The sequence below is a fragment of the Clytia hemisphaerica genome, unplaced genomic scaffold (genome assembly GCF_902728285.1).
Source record: "Clytia hemisphaerica strain Z4C2 unplaced genomic scaffold, Clytia hemisphaerica genome assembly, whole genome shotgun sequence".
Lineage (NCBI taxonomy): Eukaryota > Metazoa > Cnidaria > Hydrozoa > Leptothecata > Clytiidae > Clytia > Clytia hemisphaerica.
In genome coordinates this window covers 693,955-712,534 of record NW_027104175.1, presented here as the reverse complement: position 1 = coordinate 712,534, position 18,580 = coordinate 693,955, and the positions used below count along the sequence as shown (strand labels likewise).

Genomic DNA, 18,580 nt, shown 5'->3' with positions numbered 1-18,580 from the left:
TTCTTTACGGGAAATGTGCACTTTATGAAAAAAATCATAATAGTGGGTAACAGGTAAAGAAAGCCAAGTTTGCAGAATTTCTCGAGGTCTCGAATGCAGCACTCATCAAAAATCAACAATCGTTAAATTCTTTCATTTTACGGAATAATCCATTAACCTATGATTTAGATGCGTTTGTCAGAATTTCTGGCACCTTAAATTTCAAATTTTGCCTCCTCAGGCCAAACCATGGTCGGCCCTCGAATCATATCTCATTTGCCTTTCAATATAAAATACTTCCTGTGGTCCTCCCCTTGCAGAGCTCTCTTTGCAGGCTTTCAATACCAGTATAGTTTAAGCCTAAATCAAACGAATTATTTATCTGGATGGCGTAGTAAAATGACTAGTTTTGTGAAAAAGAGAGCGTTTTTAGCCAAATGAAATTTCCTGAAATATTTTTCTGTCGGCGCAAACCATGCTTGTGCCTTCTTTTACCCGCGTGGCTTTGTTTCAATCGGTTTGCGACCCTGTCTGGTTAAAGCGTTTTAAAGACAATGTAATGAGAAACATGCTAAGGCTTCAGGGGTTTCGACCCGTGAATGATTAGAAAACCCATTTCTTGGGATCGGGAGGGGTTCTCCGTTATAATGTCATGCCGTGAATAAATCACCAAATGAGAGATTACCAGGTTCGGATACAGAGGGAGGCTATAACCAATGGAGGAGAGTGCACTTTATTATCGTATTACCTTATATGGAAACTAATTACTCTCCATGAATAAGATAGCCTACCTCCTGTATCCGACCCTGGATTACCAAAAAGATCGAAACTTGTTGATGCTTGCTGTGGTTTTTGTGGTCTTATGCTGACTAACTTTCTCCTTTTTAGGAGCTCTTTTAAAGCCACTCTATACATACATGAGGCTCTTTGCTTATTCTGCAAAAGCATAACATTATTCACGCTACTGCATTAAAAACACAGACACTTTATTTCAATTCTTATTCATCTCTCAAAAGTCAAAACATTGCAAACTTTCGGGTTGTTAAAATGTAATTTTAGAAAGAGGACATTCTATTGTTTAATTGAACAATGAAATGACGTTGCGCGCGTTCTTTTGTTTTGATGATTGGTTTAAAAAAGTGCTGTATGTATAAAATGTCAGCATTTTTTAAAACAGCAATTCAGACCTCGCTAAAAAGCGTCAATGTGGCTCTAAGCTGGTTTGACCTTTCTCACACCAAAGATTTTTGCCTGCGGCGCCAAAATTTCAAAGAACCCGTTTCTTGTTTCCGTGCCCCTTATTCCTGCCTCTTTTTAGCTATTGATCTTTATTAAGACCAGCGGCGCAAAAGCTTAAAGATTATCAGGTAATTTTTTTTGAGAAAATTTTAGAAAACAAAAATGTTGTATTTAACTTTCCATTTGCCTATGGCCTAGATTAGGGGTAGAAACCAATCAAGTAGTCGGACGGCTTAGAAGTAAGTGTGAGTCAGTAGATATAAGTTTGGCATAATTTTATGGCTAATCCTCGAATAGTAAGTTTTGGGGAAAATTTGTCCCGATAAATACAATATTAGTATAAATAAGTGAGGATCGCCTACAACCATAACTGCAGGGAGGGAGGGAGGTAAAAATATTTCATCCTGTCAGCTTTCAGTTAGAGCGTCGACTTGAACAGGGCGATGCGATGGCCATTATGAACATGACATCACGTGGCTATTAGCAAAGTAGACTCAGTTGGCGGAGGGCGGCCACCCAGCCATTCAAACTGTATGTGGCGCTTATCAAATAAAGGTTAAACCGCGATTTAACCTGTGTTAAATTCAAATAGAACAAATCGCCTTACAAAATCGCCTTAGGTACAAAATTTCAATTTCAAGTATAACAGCAATGTATTTTATTTGAGGGCTTTATTTTTGGTGCTAAATCGGTATAATATGGGGCGTTTTTAGACAGATTGAAAGTTGAAAGTTGAAAAGTTTTCTGTCGGCGCAAACCATGGTTGCGCCTCCTTGTCCAGAAGATTTTTACATTTCAAATTACAAGGAAATAAATATCAAGTTATCATTACCACCATCTTCGTATAAATAAAAATTCCAAGTTTCTTAACTCAAAGATTCCGGGCGCTACTTTCAACCATTCACTGCTTTTACAGTTTATGTCACTTAATGATGGAGGGCGCAAATAAGGACAAAAAATACCAGGGGCGCCTATTTCATAGTTTGCACCATCGAGAAAATTAAGCCAGGTCGCTACTGAACAAGAGCTCTTTTGCAGCACCCTTTTCTAACGGTGCTTTCGGCTAAGGTAGATTTACTTCTAATAACGTTCAAAAATATCTCTTTTAGCTAAACAAGAGGACAAAAATAAGAAAATTTTCTCCGTTTGCGCAAACCATGGTTGCGCCTTGTCCTCCATTACTTTATACATTCAGATATCTCTTTTGTTCCCTCGTTTTTTGCAAAGATCTTTTAATAAAAACTTTTTAAATGTTTTTCTTCAAAGTCAACTAAAGTAAGCACTAAAGTAAGCACTAAAGCAAAAATAGCACTTTAAACCCTTCAAAGTGTTCCCTAAAAATTCTGGATTTGTTTATCCACTAGTCGTTGAAAAACTGAGCTTTAAAGATTTGAAACCCTTGAATCGGCGATAGTTTTCTGCAAGAAAAATTGAACTAGTGCACTACTATGCTCGTGATATTGAGCATTCGTACTAAGAATAAAAATCTTAAGCTTGCTCTAAAAGACGTCGGTGTCGGTGTTTTAGGAAAATTTTGTCGGTATTACGGTGATTTAAGAAAAATCTGTCGGTATTTCGGTGTTGGCAACCCTCGTACGTCCCCCACCAGTGTGTCCTGTAGGGTTAGTTCCCCCTCTTAAAAAAGCCTTAGAGTCACTTTGACTTGAGTCCCTGTAAAGAAAAAACTTTCAAGTGTAAATTACAAAGCCTCTTTTTTATTGAACAAATATTTCATCAGACAAGATTGAACATAAGATTTTTTTCACAATCTGCTTTTTTTGGACATATTTAAAAATTTTAAAAAGTATTTCCCCCCTCTTTTCTAGTTTTTCAAAAAGTTCCCCCAATGGAAACGGGGAGGGGAGGACACTGTGCATATATATCTACCTACTGTTGCCTATTCAGTGGTTGTGGTATTTCATTTTGATGCAGATGTGTGTAAATTTTCTAGTTCGCAACGAAGGATACCATTTTTAACTTGAGGCCTGGCCCCTGGACCCTACCGACGTCAAAAGAAATAGTTTTAGGCAACCTCGTACCACCCAGGGCCTTTATAATTTTGATGGTCGTTTCTACATATCGTTGCTACATCCTATATAAAAAGCAAATCGTCATGGGGACGAGATTGAGTTTTGGGCGGAACCTCTAACAGCAGGTCCGTACCTGCTTCACGTATTCCACGCGTGCGCTTTAGTTTAAGGTAATGCATGCTAATGGTTGCCGCAAGAAGGCAATGGTGATTAGGGTATGGATGGGTCGTATTTTTACAGGCCCATAGGATAGGAAGCATTTTCATATTGCGGGGGCAAAGTAAGAAATATATACACAGAGGGCCAGCCATGGTGGCCCGAGGAAAAAAATTTCCAAATTTTTAAGGTGTCTAGATTGCTGGAAAACGCATCTAATCAAGGATACTTGTATAGCAAAGCTGAACTGAGTACAAATTTATTTCCTTTGAACCATGTTTGTCGTCATCATCTCAAAAGTGCATTGTATTAATTTGACCAATCTTCGCTATACAAAGTGTCCTTGATCTGATTTAATTAAGGATTCTGTTAAAAATGAAGCCAGTAATACAAGATTTTTCAAAGCAACCAACTTTTGGGAAAAATTTTTTTTGAAGGGGTGAAATGCCCCTGTGACACCACCCCCCCCCCCGGTTGCTACGGGCCTGAATTTTAGACATGCAGGTAATAGGAGCACGAAGAAGAAGAGGTTTCCAGCGCAACTAAAAAACGAGAAATATAATTTCTTTGGCACCCATTGCTCTGCAAAGTAGAAACAATTTTTGTCTGACCATATTTGTTTTGCCCACCCTTTATATCTTTCACTTCCCCCAGGGAAGTAGAAGCCACCCCGGGTTAGAAACTACATCATATTCTCAGGCCCGGGATCGTATTATATCTCGATTTTTAATGGCCACAGAAAGAAGATGGCAATTATCAATACAACGATTTCTTTATAATTCTTTTTACTCTCTTTTATGTCACATACGAAAATATTCGTCTTATTCTCTTTAATAATTATAAGCAGGATAATTTTATTGACAAGCAAAAAATTCCTGAAATTTCATCTATCAAATGTCTCTCTTATCTAGGGAAAGAAAGAAAATAGCAACAGAACAAAACACGGCTTTGTTTTTCGATCTCAAATAACATTTTCAGTGGCAATTTACAATCAGAATCAAATCAAAAAGAAGCCAGCGCTGCATCGTCACTTTGAAATAAAAATCAACAAAAATGAAAAGACAATAATACAAACACGAAGGTCACTCTCTCCCCTCTCTCAAAGTAGCAAAAAGAAGAAATTTATTCTACAAGAATTGACCAAAAAAATATTACAACAATCTAAAGATCATTGATGTCTTTCTTCATTTATATAGTCTAACCATCCAAGATTGTCTTTTCTTCTCATCTCAAATTTCTTGACTCTTCAGCTACTCAATTTGGTACCATATTTTGCTTGTACTTTGGAGAGATCAACTCCCTTATGACCTCGCACATGTTTGTATCGACATTGATTTTCAAAAACACAACCAGTTGTTCTCCAGAAATAACATTCGTTTCCATTCACAGGACCACTTGCTTTGCTTGAGTCGTTACTCGATTCGCTAATAGATGGGCTCCTGAGATAGGGACAAAAATAATATTGCTTATTATGATGTCATTACGGGGGGAACCTTTTCAAGTCAAAAAAGAATTCTTGGAAATATATGGATACCCCCTGGAAAATAGCAAAATTTACAAAAAAAAATCCTTGAAAATATTAGAAAAAAAAAAAAAGTGACGGTGGACGAACTAAGATCAGTCTTACCCCTGGTAATTTCAAAATAACTTCTTCCCTCCTGGAAAACTGAAAAACACTCATTTGGACGCTCTGGAAATCCTTCTCAGGATACACCCTACAAACGTTTGTCCGTCCACCCCCTGTATGGATATGGAATGTCCCAATGGTATTATTCGCTTTCACTTAAAATCCGTTCTAGATTATGGTTGTTTACCTAATACAATGAATAATTTAAAATCAAATAAAATAAAAAGTAAAATAGATAAAAAATGGAATACTAACTACTAACGTTTTGGCTTGCTGAGTAGCACTCGATGCAGAAGTTTTTGTATTGACGGATAAAGGCTCAGGAACGATCGAGCCAGGTGGTGGATTATTTGGGAAACGTAATAATAATTTTTGATTGCCAAGAGCAGCACCCTGAATAGAATAAGACAATAGTAAACATGCTAACGACATGAAATTGTACGCAAGTTGGTCAAAGAAAATATAGCAAGCTAACGAAACAACACTGGCAAATTATGAAATATGATAACCATTGCTGACCATTGTATTACCCTGATGGCAGTTCCTCAATTTCGACCAAGCAAAATCTTTTGATCGAAGTTATTTTGAAAGTGGGTACCACTAGAATTAGTCAATAGCGGTGTAATGTAAATGCATCGAGAAACTTTTGATCTAGTGTCAGGCAAAGTTTTAACACTTCCAGGTCTCTTTTTGCGGGTACCACTTTCCAAAAAAACTCAAATCAAAGATAGCTTTTGTAATTGCCCAGGGTCCTAAGTTCATTAGTGATACCAGTGGCTGGAAATTTCCGCAAAAAAATTTACCTGTAATTTTTCCATGGCTGCTACAGCACTTTTAGGGTCCATATAATTGACGAAAGCACAATATTTATGAGGTAGTATGCGAACTGAAGACACCTTCCCACATTTACCAAAGAGCTGACTCATCTGTTTTTCGGTCACCAGTTGTGGATCCACGTTGCCAACCCATAATGCTGTGCATTTAGGCTGCGTTGGAGCTCTAAAAATGACAAGAAAAGAAATTACTAATTTTGTATACATGAACAAGTTATATGCCATACTTTAAAAGGAAATGCTAGGTTTGTAAGCCTTTGTCATTAAAAAATCATGTGTTATAAAAAAAGAAAGATTTTCAATGAAAACTGCCTATGGAAAATTTTAATATAAATATGTTAATATAAAACTAAAGACTTGCAGAGTCATTCAATTATACTTACTTTGGTTGTTTATTGTTAGACTTTTTATTATTATTTTGAACAGTATGATATGTAGGTGATGCAGGTGGTTCGTCATCTTCTGAGAAATATACTTCATCTGAACCTTCTTCGTCACTTACTGCACATGCGCAAAAAAAGAAAAGAGGGAGAAATTATTATGGGAGTATGGGTGTCTATCCCCTTTTCTATTTGCGCTAGGCCTGGGAGGTCGAATGCTGAGGTGGAACACCATACCTAATCTCAGCTCCCAGTGACTTACTGCTTAGATCAAATTACCCAATCTAAGCTACTCATTCGCTGAGTAGACGGTGAACTGCGATCAAACCTACAACCTTAGATTGTAAGGCGAATGCTCTACCGACTGAGCTACCCGGCCACAATCATCACTTATCTAGTGGTCGTGTGAAGCTGATTTTAGGGTTGGCATTCAGTATGGGCATTATGATGAATAAATTTTAGTTTGAATGCCAACTATCAAAATTAGTGGTGTCTCTTCGAAAGGTACTTTGTTCTTTGTCCCATTTATTCTAAATAATCACTGTGCCATTGTCCCTGAACGCACACTATATACGAAAAATAACCTCAGAGTTCAGAAAGCCTAAATATCATCTCTACAAAAAGCTAAATAGTTACCTTTTCCAGCTAACAGAGCTTCTAAAGCTTGTTGTACTGTACTATAAGTTCGAACTGCTTGTTCAGACAAACTTGGAGTGAAGCCCATGTCGATGAGTATTTGTACACGAACACGGGCTAGTTCAAATTGTGCGTCTTCACAACCTGGGTCCAGTTTTAATACTTGTTGAAAGACTTGTTCTGCTTCTTGGAATCGCTACAAAAAGAAGAAATAGCAATGCTTTTATGGACCTACCTGGCTAATCAACAGAAAATATTATAAATTCAAAATAAACAAATGAATTTGGCAAAAGTAATCATAAAATCTCAAGAAAATCATTTTGGGAATAACTAAGTATGCATTAGCTTCAGCTGAAGAGATAACCTCAAAACATCCTACATAAGACGTAACAGTATTAAGAAAATCATTCATTTTTGGTGATTTGTGGAAATAGGAATCCTCAATATATAGAGGGAGAGTAGAAACTGAGAAATCGTGAAAACTTCTTCATAAAAAATGTGTAAATGCTTACATTTAATCCAGTTAAAGCTCTCCCTTTGCGGAAAAAACCTTTCGGCCATTCAGGTGCCAATTTTATTGCGGCATCTGAATCAACCAATGCTCTGTAAGGAGAAATAATTAACAGAAGGTCAAAATTCTGGTCTCATACTGTCTGATTAACACATTGATGTACATAGTTTTTGATAGGAGTCCTATTTTCCAAGCTTGAATTTTCTTAAATTAGTTAGTTAGTTAATGAGTTTCTTAAATATGTTCACTTTCTTCTTTTATAGAATAAGAATCAGTATTTTATAGCAATTTTCTATACATCTTATTCAGAGTTTGTTCTCAGGTTTTTAGATAGAACTCAGCTTCTTGTTCCTAGAAGGTGTATGTAGTCCAAGAGCTGAATTCAAAAGCCTTTTCCAGACTTACTTTGTATAATTTTCGAGTCGATCAAAACAATATGATCTGTTTCCAAAGAATCTAAAAAAAAGGATAGTCAAAAAAGTCCATTTTAAAACCAGAAATGTAAAATAAGAAAACTTTTTAAGCACGAAAGTCAAGGGAGCATTTCGAAGAGACTAATTATTTGACCTATATAAATTGCAATGGGTTCAAATTGTCGCATTAGTTCTGAACTTTATAAAGCCCATTTACGAACACAATCACCTACCAAATAAAATGATTCCACTTTTTAGAGAAATATACCTGAAATCTGTTGGGTCCAGTGATATTGCTTTTGTGAACATCTCAACTGCTCCAGTATAATCATTTTGTTGTGCCAACTGGTTACCTTGGACAGCCACCTGTCGGCTCTGTAATATTATATCATCTGGTTTATGGTCCCCATTGGTTAAAGGGGGTGATTTTTGCGATGAAGGTTCACTATTTCTCGGTGATATATGTGATTTTTGAGATGTAGTATTTTTAGATGTTGATGTATTCTTTTGGTTATTTGTAGTTGTATTTGAAGTTGACGAACTTGTCGAAGTGGTCGATAAAGGTGGTGGAACCTTTTTCTTTTTGCTATTATTATTTTCGGTTGTATGGTTGTTATGCAAGGGTTGTTGCGTTTGCGGCTGTTGGATGTGGTTTGTTGTCCCACTACCACCACTGTTAGCACCACCTTTTTTCTTTTTATTATTATTGGAGGATGATGAAGTATTTTCTTTTTGGTGTTGTTGACTGGTGACTTCGTTACTGACCGTCGGTGCTTTGCTTGCTGCACGAGCAAAGAATGCACTATTGGTATCAATCAAGTCCTGGAATGTGAAGAAAACACTTTGAAAGAGACCTAGAAGAATGAATCAATAGCCCAATAGCTAGACTGAAGATAATTAGATTATTCAGGATTATTACATTTGCAAAGCATTATTTGACAAAAAGGATGATAAAAAACACGCTCAATCACCACACATCACATTCATCACACCTGAACACACTGACGGTTTGTATTGTTAAGTTAATGAGATATTGATATAATCTGTAATGGGAAATTTGAGGTGAATTATAATATTACCTCATCATGGTCACCTTCACTATTCTTATTATTTCTAAAAAAGAAAACATCAATTGTCAATGTTTATTTTCTGACCATAAGGAAAAGCGGAAGCCAAGCTGCCAAGAGCAGCTAGAGCCGCTGGTTTCATATAAGCATGTTATTTGCAGGTATTTTTCTTGACATTTCAGTCCATGTGAAGTCCCCTGATTTAAGTGAAAAATGGAAATGTGAATCAATGAAATGCATGACTATAAGATGTGCAACAGACTAAATCAAAAATAACACATTTTTGAACGAATTTTCATCTCTTATATGTCAAGTATAAACTAATACAAGTATATTAAAATGTCTGACAGCGAACATTAAAGGTCTTGTTAATTTTTTGAATTGTAGGTGAGACATGGAGGAGCAGTTTTGAAGGGTTTTATCTTGAACTTACTTATTTTTGTTATCTTTCTTTCCTGAATCTTGTTTATTTTTGGGATTCTTCTTGTTGCTGTTCTCATTTCCTTTGCTTTTCTTGCCAGAAGTATTATTATCTTGTTTGTTATTTTTCGGTATTTGTTGTTGCTGCTGTTGTTTCTGATTGACCACTGTCGGTTTTTCATCAGATATATTTTTATTCTGATTGTTTGGATTGCTATTCTCCTTATTGAGCTTTTTCGTTAGTATTTCCTCATCCTGTTGGAAAAATTATGAGATAGAATTTTAAATTTCATTTACACAGACACTTTGAAACCATTCACTGTTCCATTTTTTATTTGTTTGACGAAGAAGTCCATTCTGTGCAAAACTTTGACTCACAGCCGTCAAATTAGGAAAATGTTTTATTGGTGAATCTAATACCCTCTGACTAATTTCTTATTACCTTTTCAGTTGTGGTATTTATTTCAGTTTCTTTCTTTTCTTTTTCTTTTTGCTTCTTCTTTTCCTTCTTTTTCTGAAAAAAAAAGGTTAAATGTAAATACCATTCCATTATTTTATACAAAAAACAAAATATTAGTCCCATACTTAATACCAATCAATAAAAACGGTGTACCAGCCATGCGAGCTATAAGTTTTCAGTCATTATCCTTTGATGTAGAGTTTTTCAAATCGCACATTTTGAATAAAGTTGTGCATTTTATGTGATAAACCCTGAAATCAAACCTTTCTTTTGGCTTTCTTTTTCTCTTCCCTTTCTTTTTCTTGTTCTTCTTCTTCTATAAGCTCTCTTGCATTCCTTAAAGCTTCTTCTTCCGTTATATTATGCCGTTGTGTTTGCATCCGGTCCTTCGGTTTATATTTCCTCTGTTCATATTTGTTCCGTAACCTGTAAGCGTAAGATTCCAATTTTCTGATAAAACATTCAAACCAAATCAACATGATAAGCCAACAAACAAAATGCTATTTTATCTTCAGAAAATCTTTAACCTGTTTTAACCAATGTTTTAACCAAGTATCTCAAATTTCGATTTCCTGTCTGTTTCAAGAGTTTCATTCTGATTATTTTGTAATCGATATGATGGATAAATATTTTCTTTTTAAAATTCAAGAAACCCCATACACTGAGTCAGACTTTTAATGAAATTTTCTTCAAAAGTTTATATAAACTTTATTAATTCTCAGAAATTTTGGTTAAAGTGATGTCAATCTTTATCTTACTGAAAGTACTGTGAAAAGCATTTTGATATTTTAGGCTATTGTTTTTGTTTTTTTGAGGAGGAGTACAGGTAAATTTGTCTTTGTGCTGGAAATTTCCAAATTGGTATCGATTCAAATGTTTACAGGTATTTTACAGTTATCAAGTGGTATTGATATCAATTTTAGGAGTGGCCTTGTCTACAATTTGTCTACAATTTTGAAATCTCCAACAGGCAAAATCTTGAAATTTGAGCTCAACTGCTCAACTGAATAACTCATTAAATTCAAAGTATAAATACAGTGCTGCAAATAACGGCCGGTGACCGGTAATTACCGGTCATTTTGTAGTTTCTCCCAGTCATTCTGAGGCTCAGTTTTTCATTTTGTCCGGTTAAAATTTGAAGATTAGAGGCTTAGATAAATACTTAATATATAGCGCTTCTAATTAAAAGAGGAACAGTTTTCAAACTAAAATAGGTGTTTAACCAATCTAAGTCATCACATACTACAAAATTTTCTAAGATGGTTCCACCAGACACCCTGCTCGTTACACTCGAAAAATTACCGGCCAACTGAAATTTCCTTATTTGCAGCACTGAAATATTATCATTAAAAATTTTAAGCTAACAGTAATAAAAAAAGAACGGAAAAATTAATTTTTCTTTGGTTTTCAAACCAACAGTGATAAGTAATTGTGACAAATTAATATTAATATCTGGCTCAACCTATCATACATGAAAGTAAACAATACCTACCTTTGTGCAATGGAATCAAGCAGTTCATCTTCACTTTCTTCATCTGTGTAGTCGTAATATTCATCATCACTGTAAAAATATTCATCATCTTCATAATCACAACAATCCATACCATGATGTGGACAACCACGAACACCTAGAATAAAAAACGATTTCAGTTTAGTATCCAAGCCTGTCTTTTGTTTTGTAATATTTAGTTTGTTGCAACAAGACACAAAAATAGAGCTAGAACCAACTAACTGACTAACGCAATTGCATATATTAGGCTGGGCTTAAAAAATTGTTGGTTTGCCGTCACCCGACCCTAGATTTTGGAGGTGGGTCGGTCGGTCGGAATTTTTTTTTATTTTGGCGATTTATGAAATTTTCGTCCATGGAAGGGTTAGCAGTTTGTTTACATTTAGGTAATTTTGAATAAATAACAGAAGTGCTAGCAGGGAATTTACGATTCTTATGCTTGAGACAAACAAGATAAGAGTTTCGATTTTTTATTGTTTGAAGTTTTTGAAGGAAAAAAAATCTTCTTTAAAATGGCAATAAAGTTTTTTGGGTCGGTAGGTTTCGAGGTAGGGTCGGTCGGGTGACGGCAAACCAACAATTCTTTAAGTCCAGCCTTAGTGTTTTGTGAATTCAAACTTGATTATAAAGGTTGTAGGAGTAAATACTTCAAAATACAAGTTGGGTTATGATTTTTACAGTAAAAATTTTAATCTCTGAGCTCTGGTACAAATGTAAGATAAATGAAGCAATAAACTTACCATTATGAAAAAATATATGAGCAAATAGTTCCATCATTTCACGCTAGAAAAGATAAAATAATGAAATGAAATAAAAATTAGATTAGCATTTGTTTTACAATCCTCAGACTTGAATGAAAATGTATAACTATAAAAAATGGAAGAAAAAATGCTGAGATGGACATCAGACTCACGATATTCATGAACTCATTATCATCAATTTCGTCATCCGCATCATTCATATTTGTTGTCAGACGTTTGTATGCTGCTGAAACCTCTTGAAATTTCTGGAAAGAAAAATTGGAGTTAAATATAAACTAAAATATATATTATAATGTCATCCAACATGAGCATTGCAACAGGCTAAACATAGTTTGCATCCCCTTTATAAAGGGGTAGGGATGTTCAAAAAATCTCAGAAAGGGGGGGAAAAGAATTTCTTGAAGAAAATGGGAAGTTTTCAAAATGGGGCAGGTTCATCTAGAAAAGGGGGGAGGGGTAACGGGTTAGCAAAGTTCTTTGAACCCATCTTTCTAAACACCTAGTTTTGCAGTATTGGACTGGGCAAAAATCTTAAAAATTTTCTTCCTCCCTTTGCTAGCAACTTATTTTAACCAATTTTCAGAATACGGATAGACTCAAAAGCACCTCTGTTCAAGAATGAATACACTCATTTTGTTTTATAAGCATAACGTTTATAAGCATACTGAAGCTCAAATTTCCAGAAAAATTAAGCATATGCTAAGCATACCTTGAGGCTCAGCCAAAGAAATTTTTAGAATCATAATTTCCAAAACTTCAGAAAATAACAGAAGAATGAAGAAGAGAATTACAAACAAAATTGGTGATTTTATTTTTGTTTAATCTCTTATAAATAACACAACTTATAATAACAACAACATTCGAAAACAATAGAATGTCTTTATTTCTCTCAAGATTAAAGATAGGGGAAAATGCGCGAAATTTTTTACCCCCCTTCATAATTTTTTTACCAAGCATAGGGTTAAGCATAGTCGAGACTCAAAATTGAGCTTTACTTAAGCGTAGTGAGCTTCAGCCGAAATTTACCGTATGCTTATAAAACGAAATGAGTGTATGCTATCATTTTAGTTAATTTGAGTGGTGCATATGTCTTTAAGGTAGGGAAAAAATCCTGACTAACAGTTTCCAAAGATTTGAAGACAACTGGCACACATTCTCAGAATCTTGCTCTAACTGAAGTTAAAAATAGGAAAAGCCAGTAAAACTATAAAAATGTTTTTGAAAAGAGAAAATTTTACTCAAGTTACTAAACTTTCAATTAATTCACAGTTAGCAGTAAACCATCTGAAAGGTTATCATAATTACTGATCTTATTAAAGAGGACAAAAATTGAGCATGATCATAAAATTACCAAGGTGGCTTCATCTTTTGATACATTACTGTCACCATGTTTATCGGGATGCCATTTCAATGCCAACTTTTTGTAACAACTTCGTATTTCATCAGGACTGGAGTCTAAAAGAGATTGTTAAAACTTTTTGAGACATTTAATGATAATTTAGAGCTGTTAAGATTAGTTCCAAATATTTCGGGAATTTTTGTGATTAATCCCACTAATATGAATTATTTTTGGTTGAATAATGAAAATTTGAGGGAGTTATTGATAGACATAATGGTTTCATTCAAAAAAGCAAAAAATTATTCTTGAAAATGTGTAGATGCCCCCTAGAAATGGCAGAATTTGCAAAATACACTTGCAAACACTCTTCTTCATACCTTAAGTAGGAGGATAGACATACTAAAAACATTTTTTATCCCCTGGAAGTTTTAAAATTTTTATCCCCTAGATATACTTTTACAGTCTTGTCCTCCGCAGACTTATTAGATAAAAAATGTCAGATTAAAAATGTAAAGTTGAGCTCCTGCTAACGCAACAAAATTCAACAAAAAAATGAACCCTGCACAGACGAAAATTGCTTCATAAATGAAATAATGGGACAACAACGTATTGCAGTGTAGGAAATGCCAATGATTCATCCATTATGTATTCACAAAGCTTCCTGCTTACCAAATACAGATTTGCCTCCAGTACAAAACAAGGAGATCGGAACGTGTCAAATGTGTTACAGGAACACCAATTTTACTACAGAAGATCAAAACAAGCAAACAAAGAGTTATAAAAGTGAACATTGTCTCTGCAGAACGAATAGGTGTACGAAAAGATGAAATGTTCACAATGAAAATATGGTGACCATTAAAAAAATCATTTTGAAGAATGAAGAAACAATAGCATCGTGGCATCAGTTCATAAACTAAGTGAGTGTGAAGATTTTTTGAACGTGAAACCATCAAAGAATGGCACCGAAAAGTGAAGGAAAAAACAAATATGGAAAATTACAAACACTACATATAGAAGGTTAGAGGCAGTACTCGTACTAAGCTATACTTCAAAAAATCTTTAAACAAGGCATAGAACAAATCGTGATATTGTAAGCAGACCGGTTTAGAGGCTCACCGTGTGCCTATAACTGTAAATTCTATATAATGATAATAAAAATAATAAAAACAGTTAGAATAGGGTTATCAATATTTAACAATGAATAAAAAGTTTTTCTCAGGTGCATTTAGGATTTAAACCCTGTTGATTCTCAGGACAGTCCCAGGTTTTCTTGTTCCGTGCCCAGCAATTTGAACAGGTATTTTTGAGAAGCTGCCCCAGGCAAGCCAGACACCTACTGATGCGCCGGATAATACAGGGCAAATGTTTGACAGTTAAGTAAATATCGAGTGTTTCTATTTCAAGAAATGATGCGCAAGTCATCGATGGCGCAAGAAATCAACAAAAGAAACCAATAAAGAGCCCCCCCAGCGGTTTACGTGATGTCGTGATTGGGACTTTTTTCTTGCGTGATGGCGTGATTAGAGATTTTTTTTGGCGTGATGGCGTGATCAAGATTTTGGCGTGATGCGTGATAGGGCAATAATTTGAGGCGTGATGCGTGATTTGGGCTATTTATGGCTATTTTTTGCGTGATGACAAATTTTAGCGTGATTTGTGATGGAGAATTTTTTTTTGCGTGATGGCGTGATTAGGGGTGCCGCTGGGGGGCCTCAATAAAAGATCAAAGAGAAAAGCTGTAAGTGGGAAAAATTAGTGTTTGTCAATCTTTGGGATTGGCCAAATTTAAAATTAAGTTGGCGGGTTTCATGAGTTTACCTGTGGTGTATATATGAGGACTCCCTGAATTGCTGAGCATGAAGAAATAGAGGAAAAACTAAGAATTCACCCCTTGGAAAATGTTTAGATTGTTTTATTTTGTTCAATCGCAAACGCTCCTAAAAGCGCTAAATATTCTATTATCCAATCAAATCACGGTGATATCGATTGTTTCATTTTGTCCAATCAAAATATTGATGTATAAAAACGAAGTACTGTATACAATCAAATGAAGGTAAATGTGGTTTCATCCAATCAGAAAGGATTCTTTTTTCTATTCCAGACAAACAAATGGAAAGGAAATGTTTTTCTTACACCAAATGGTTCCCAGACACGTATCTCTTACACCAAATGGTTCCCAGACACGTATCTGATGACACTGCTGTTATGGTGTCGATTCCAACCAAGCCATATTTTATCATTCTACAGAAATCCCCGCTTGAAAAATCAAAACATTGATACGTGGTCGAGTTTACTAAACTTTGCCGAATCAAAACGCGCGAAAATATCATATGACATATGACCACGGCTTCCGTTTAGTCCGATCATGATTCTGATCACGTGATATACCTTGATGTTTTGACTTTTTTAAACCAATGAAATCATTTGTTTATACCGCACTAAAGGCCTTTCTAGATTACCGCGCAAATAAAACCGGGGGTCAACATGAACTTTAAAGCCTGCTGCGGGAAAGGGAAATGGTTTTGAAGACCAAATATATACAGAAAGGTTTTAATATTATCAGATATCAGGAAAACAAGTGACATTTACGTGGTTGATCTTTATAAAGTTTGATCTGACGGTTTGTTGTAAAGAATGTTGACCCCGTGTTGGTTTTATAACCTTTATTTTGGATTTGTGAGAAGACAAATGTTATTGTAAAAAAAGTCATTTGGAAGTGTAATCATACCCTTTCTAGGGAACTGGACCAACATTTTTTAAGTCAGAATTCATTGCCAGTAAGCCGCAGCGTGGTTTGAAACCTTGTTGTAGGTCTGGTGGAAAATGGATTTATTTCTGAATGTAAACATTACTGCAGCTAGAATATTTTCCTTATTTTGACAAACAAAAGGTTCAAGGTTTGTTTACTTTTTATTTTACTGCATTTCTCTGTCTTATTCTGCTGTAGTAGGCAATTGAATACTCCTAATTTTTTGTTTTTGTCAGTGCTCGCTCGGCAGCCATTTTGAATTTTTTTTTTTTGACGTCTGTACTCGGCAATTTCGTGACCTCTACAGAATCGACGATTTTGCCTGAGGGGAACAGCAGTGGAAGAGGTACTTTTGAACTCCCAAAATGATGTTCATTGAATGATTCAAACATTTCAAATGATCCTCGCTATGTTTGGGCTATTTTGAATAGACCTTTTTCAAAGAGGCCACCCTGTTGAATAATTATGTAGTCCAGCAGAAAAACAATGATAAAACCATGCATAATTATTACAATATGCATGATACAGTAATTATGCATGGCTCTATCATTGTTTTTATGGCTGGACTACATAATTATTCAACAGGACGCCCTCTTTGTTTTAAAAAAGGTCTATGTTTTCAATAAAAATCGGAGCTTTTTATCTCAAATCATGTTTTACTAGTACAAAAATTATACAACCAGATACAACTACCGTAAAATACATAAAGTTAAATCAAAACAAAAATGGTAGAGTAGAGCTGTGAGCGGAGCGAATATAGTTTATTTTAATGACCAGCTAGGTCATTTATTTGAGGGCTATGCATGTTAGCCTCCACTGATGCAAGTTACCCACTCTCACGGTAGCTATCAAGCAAACTTTCATTTAAAAAAAAGATATGCGCGTAACTGGACTTGTGGATCTAAAAAGGTTTTGGTATTATATAAATCACATAACTTGAATGTATTGGATACCTTGAAGATTAGAAAATATGGATAAGAAAAAACCAAAGTGTCTTGTGGGTTTTAGTTCCAGTAATCAGGTGATCAATGATCACAAATAAATTGTAAATCAAATTCAAAACATGAAATTTCTAGTCATCAGCAGGGAAGTTATATCTAACTGAATTACCTTCATTGACACCCAGAATTCTGAAAGCATCATCTCTTGTGATCCTCATATTGTTTTGTAATCAGTCCAAGAGAGGGTTGCCAGTTTTTAGGTATGTTTACCCAAATGAATGGTTTACAGTACATCCACTCCTCCTTCCCTTTCTAGTTTACGGACTAGACCAAGTTGAGCAGTAGCATAAAGTGGCGGAAAACTAGGGAGGTAATCCGCGGGTCAGAAAATTTAGCCTGGGATTTTTTATCTCCTTAATTTTTCGCGTAGTGAAAGTTGATCTTTTTTCCCGATTCGGAAAATATTTGGGGAAATTCTGAGAAGACATAACAAAAATTTGGACGAAAAAAATTGAAAACAGATTGAGTTGTGTATAATGGGATATTGCTAGTGCCCGAGAGTGCCCCATATATAAAGGGTGAATAAGAGTCTTGTATCTTCGATTCAAATAATCAGACTTTATCTTATCAAAAATCAAAATGGGCTGAGAAAATTTCATTTGCAGATTAGAGCCCCCATTAGAGACGGCTAAAAAAATTGGTTCGGTTCGAGGACATCTTCGACATCTTTTTAAATGTGAAGTATGAATATCCGGAAATAAATGCATTGTTTGATGTGTGTATATGGAGAAGAAAAAGAAAGAGAAAGAATTGAAAATTGAAAAAAAGAAAAGTGAACAACAAACCGTTGTTTGTTTACTTCATTGGAAACCACAAACAAAGCATTCAACCAAACTTTTGTTTAGTTAAATATAAACATGGCTAAATTATTCTCAATAGGATTCATGGTCTAACTTTGTTTGTTTTTAGCTAAAACTAAGGGCACTAAGGGTGGAGTCGCTCGGTCACAGGTTTGGGACAGGCTTTGGGTTTGGGTTAGACTAGACTAGGTTTGGGTCGGAATGTATTGGCTTGATAGCCGTACGTGTCTGTAGTTATCTGGTACTCGATGTAGAAATTTTCTTCCGACACGCTAAAGCTCTGAAGGTCGGGAAAATTTTAACATCTGGAACCTTTGGGTTACCATTTTTCATTTTTTTGTAAGGTTTCTCAGGCAGCAGAGATTTTCATGCTAAATTCAGTCGGGTGCAACCGATAGTCAAGCAAAAAGTGTAAGGACAGCTAGACACGACTGTGATGCGGTACATCAAACGATGACTACTATAGGTCTCCGATGGTGATATTGGCCCACAGATATCTGTAAAGCCCGAAGGGCTAGATTTGCGGCTTTTATCGAAAAGTGAAGCCTAGGTTTGGAAGGATTTCCTACCAAAGTCACGTGACTAAAATATGCAATTTCACCGGTTTGAGAGATGTGAAATAGCGTTTTCCGCCTACGTTTTTTGATCTCGCGCTCCGAAAACAATTAA

General features: G+C 35.3%; 1 protein-coding gene across 2 annotated transcripts; it reads right to left on the bottom strand.

Moving 5' to 3' along the window:
• Window positions 1–4,351: 4,351 nt before the first annotated feature.
• LOC136814376 (uncharacterized) lies at window positions 4,352–17,415 on the bottom strand. 2 transcript variants are annotated; one of them, XM_067070908.1, is made up of 17 exons: window positions 17,221–17,415; window positions 13,374–13,477; window positions 12,175–12,267; window positions 12,002–12,044; window positions 11,244–11,379; window positions 10,015–10,177; window positions 9,734–9,805; window positions 9,305–9,546; window positions 8,884–8,917; window positions 8,073–8,626; window positions 7,797–7,847; window positions 7,393–7,483; window positions 6,881–7,076; window positions 6,248–6,365; window positions 5,835–6,030; window positions 5,287–5,424; window positions 4,352–4,843 (listed from the first exon to the last, which is right to left on the bottom strand). In XM_067070908.1, the coding sequence occupies exons 1-17, from the start codon at window positions 17,267–17,269 to the stop codon at window positions 4,829–4,831; spliced, it is 2,295 nt and encodes a 764-aa protein (XP_066927009.1). In that variant the 5' UTR covers window positions 17,270–17,415; the 3' UTR covers window positions 4,352–4,828. The 2 variants fall into 2 exon arrangements, with proteins under 2 accessions (XP_066927009.1, XP_066927008.1); XM_067070907.1 differs by having other exon boundaries at window positions 5,294–5,424; window positions 17,221–17,387.
• Between the last annotated feature and the right edge of the window lie 1,165 nt (window positions 17,416–18,580).

What these genes read in the sequence shown, in the direction of transcription:
- LOC136814376 (XM_067070907.1), bottom strand. Translation starts at nt 17,269, where the DNA reads ATGAGGATCACAAGAGATGATGCTTTCAGAATTCTGGGTGTCAATGAA. An exon ending in AATTCTGGGTGTCAATGAAG is followed by an intron (nt 13,478 to 17,220) that starts GTAATTCAGTTA and finishes AATCTCTTTTAG; the next exon opens with ACTCCAGTCCTGATGAAATA. An exon ending in TAAATACCACAACTGAAAAG is followed by an intron (nt 9,547 to 9,733) that starts GTAATAAGAAAT and finishes TTTTTCCAACAG; the next exon opens with GATGAGGAAATACTAACGAA.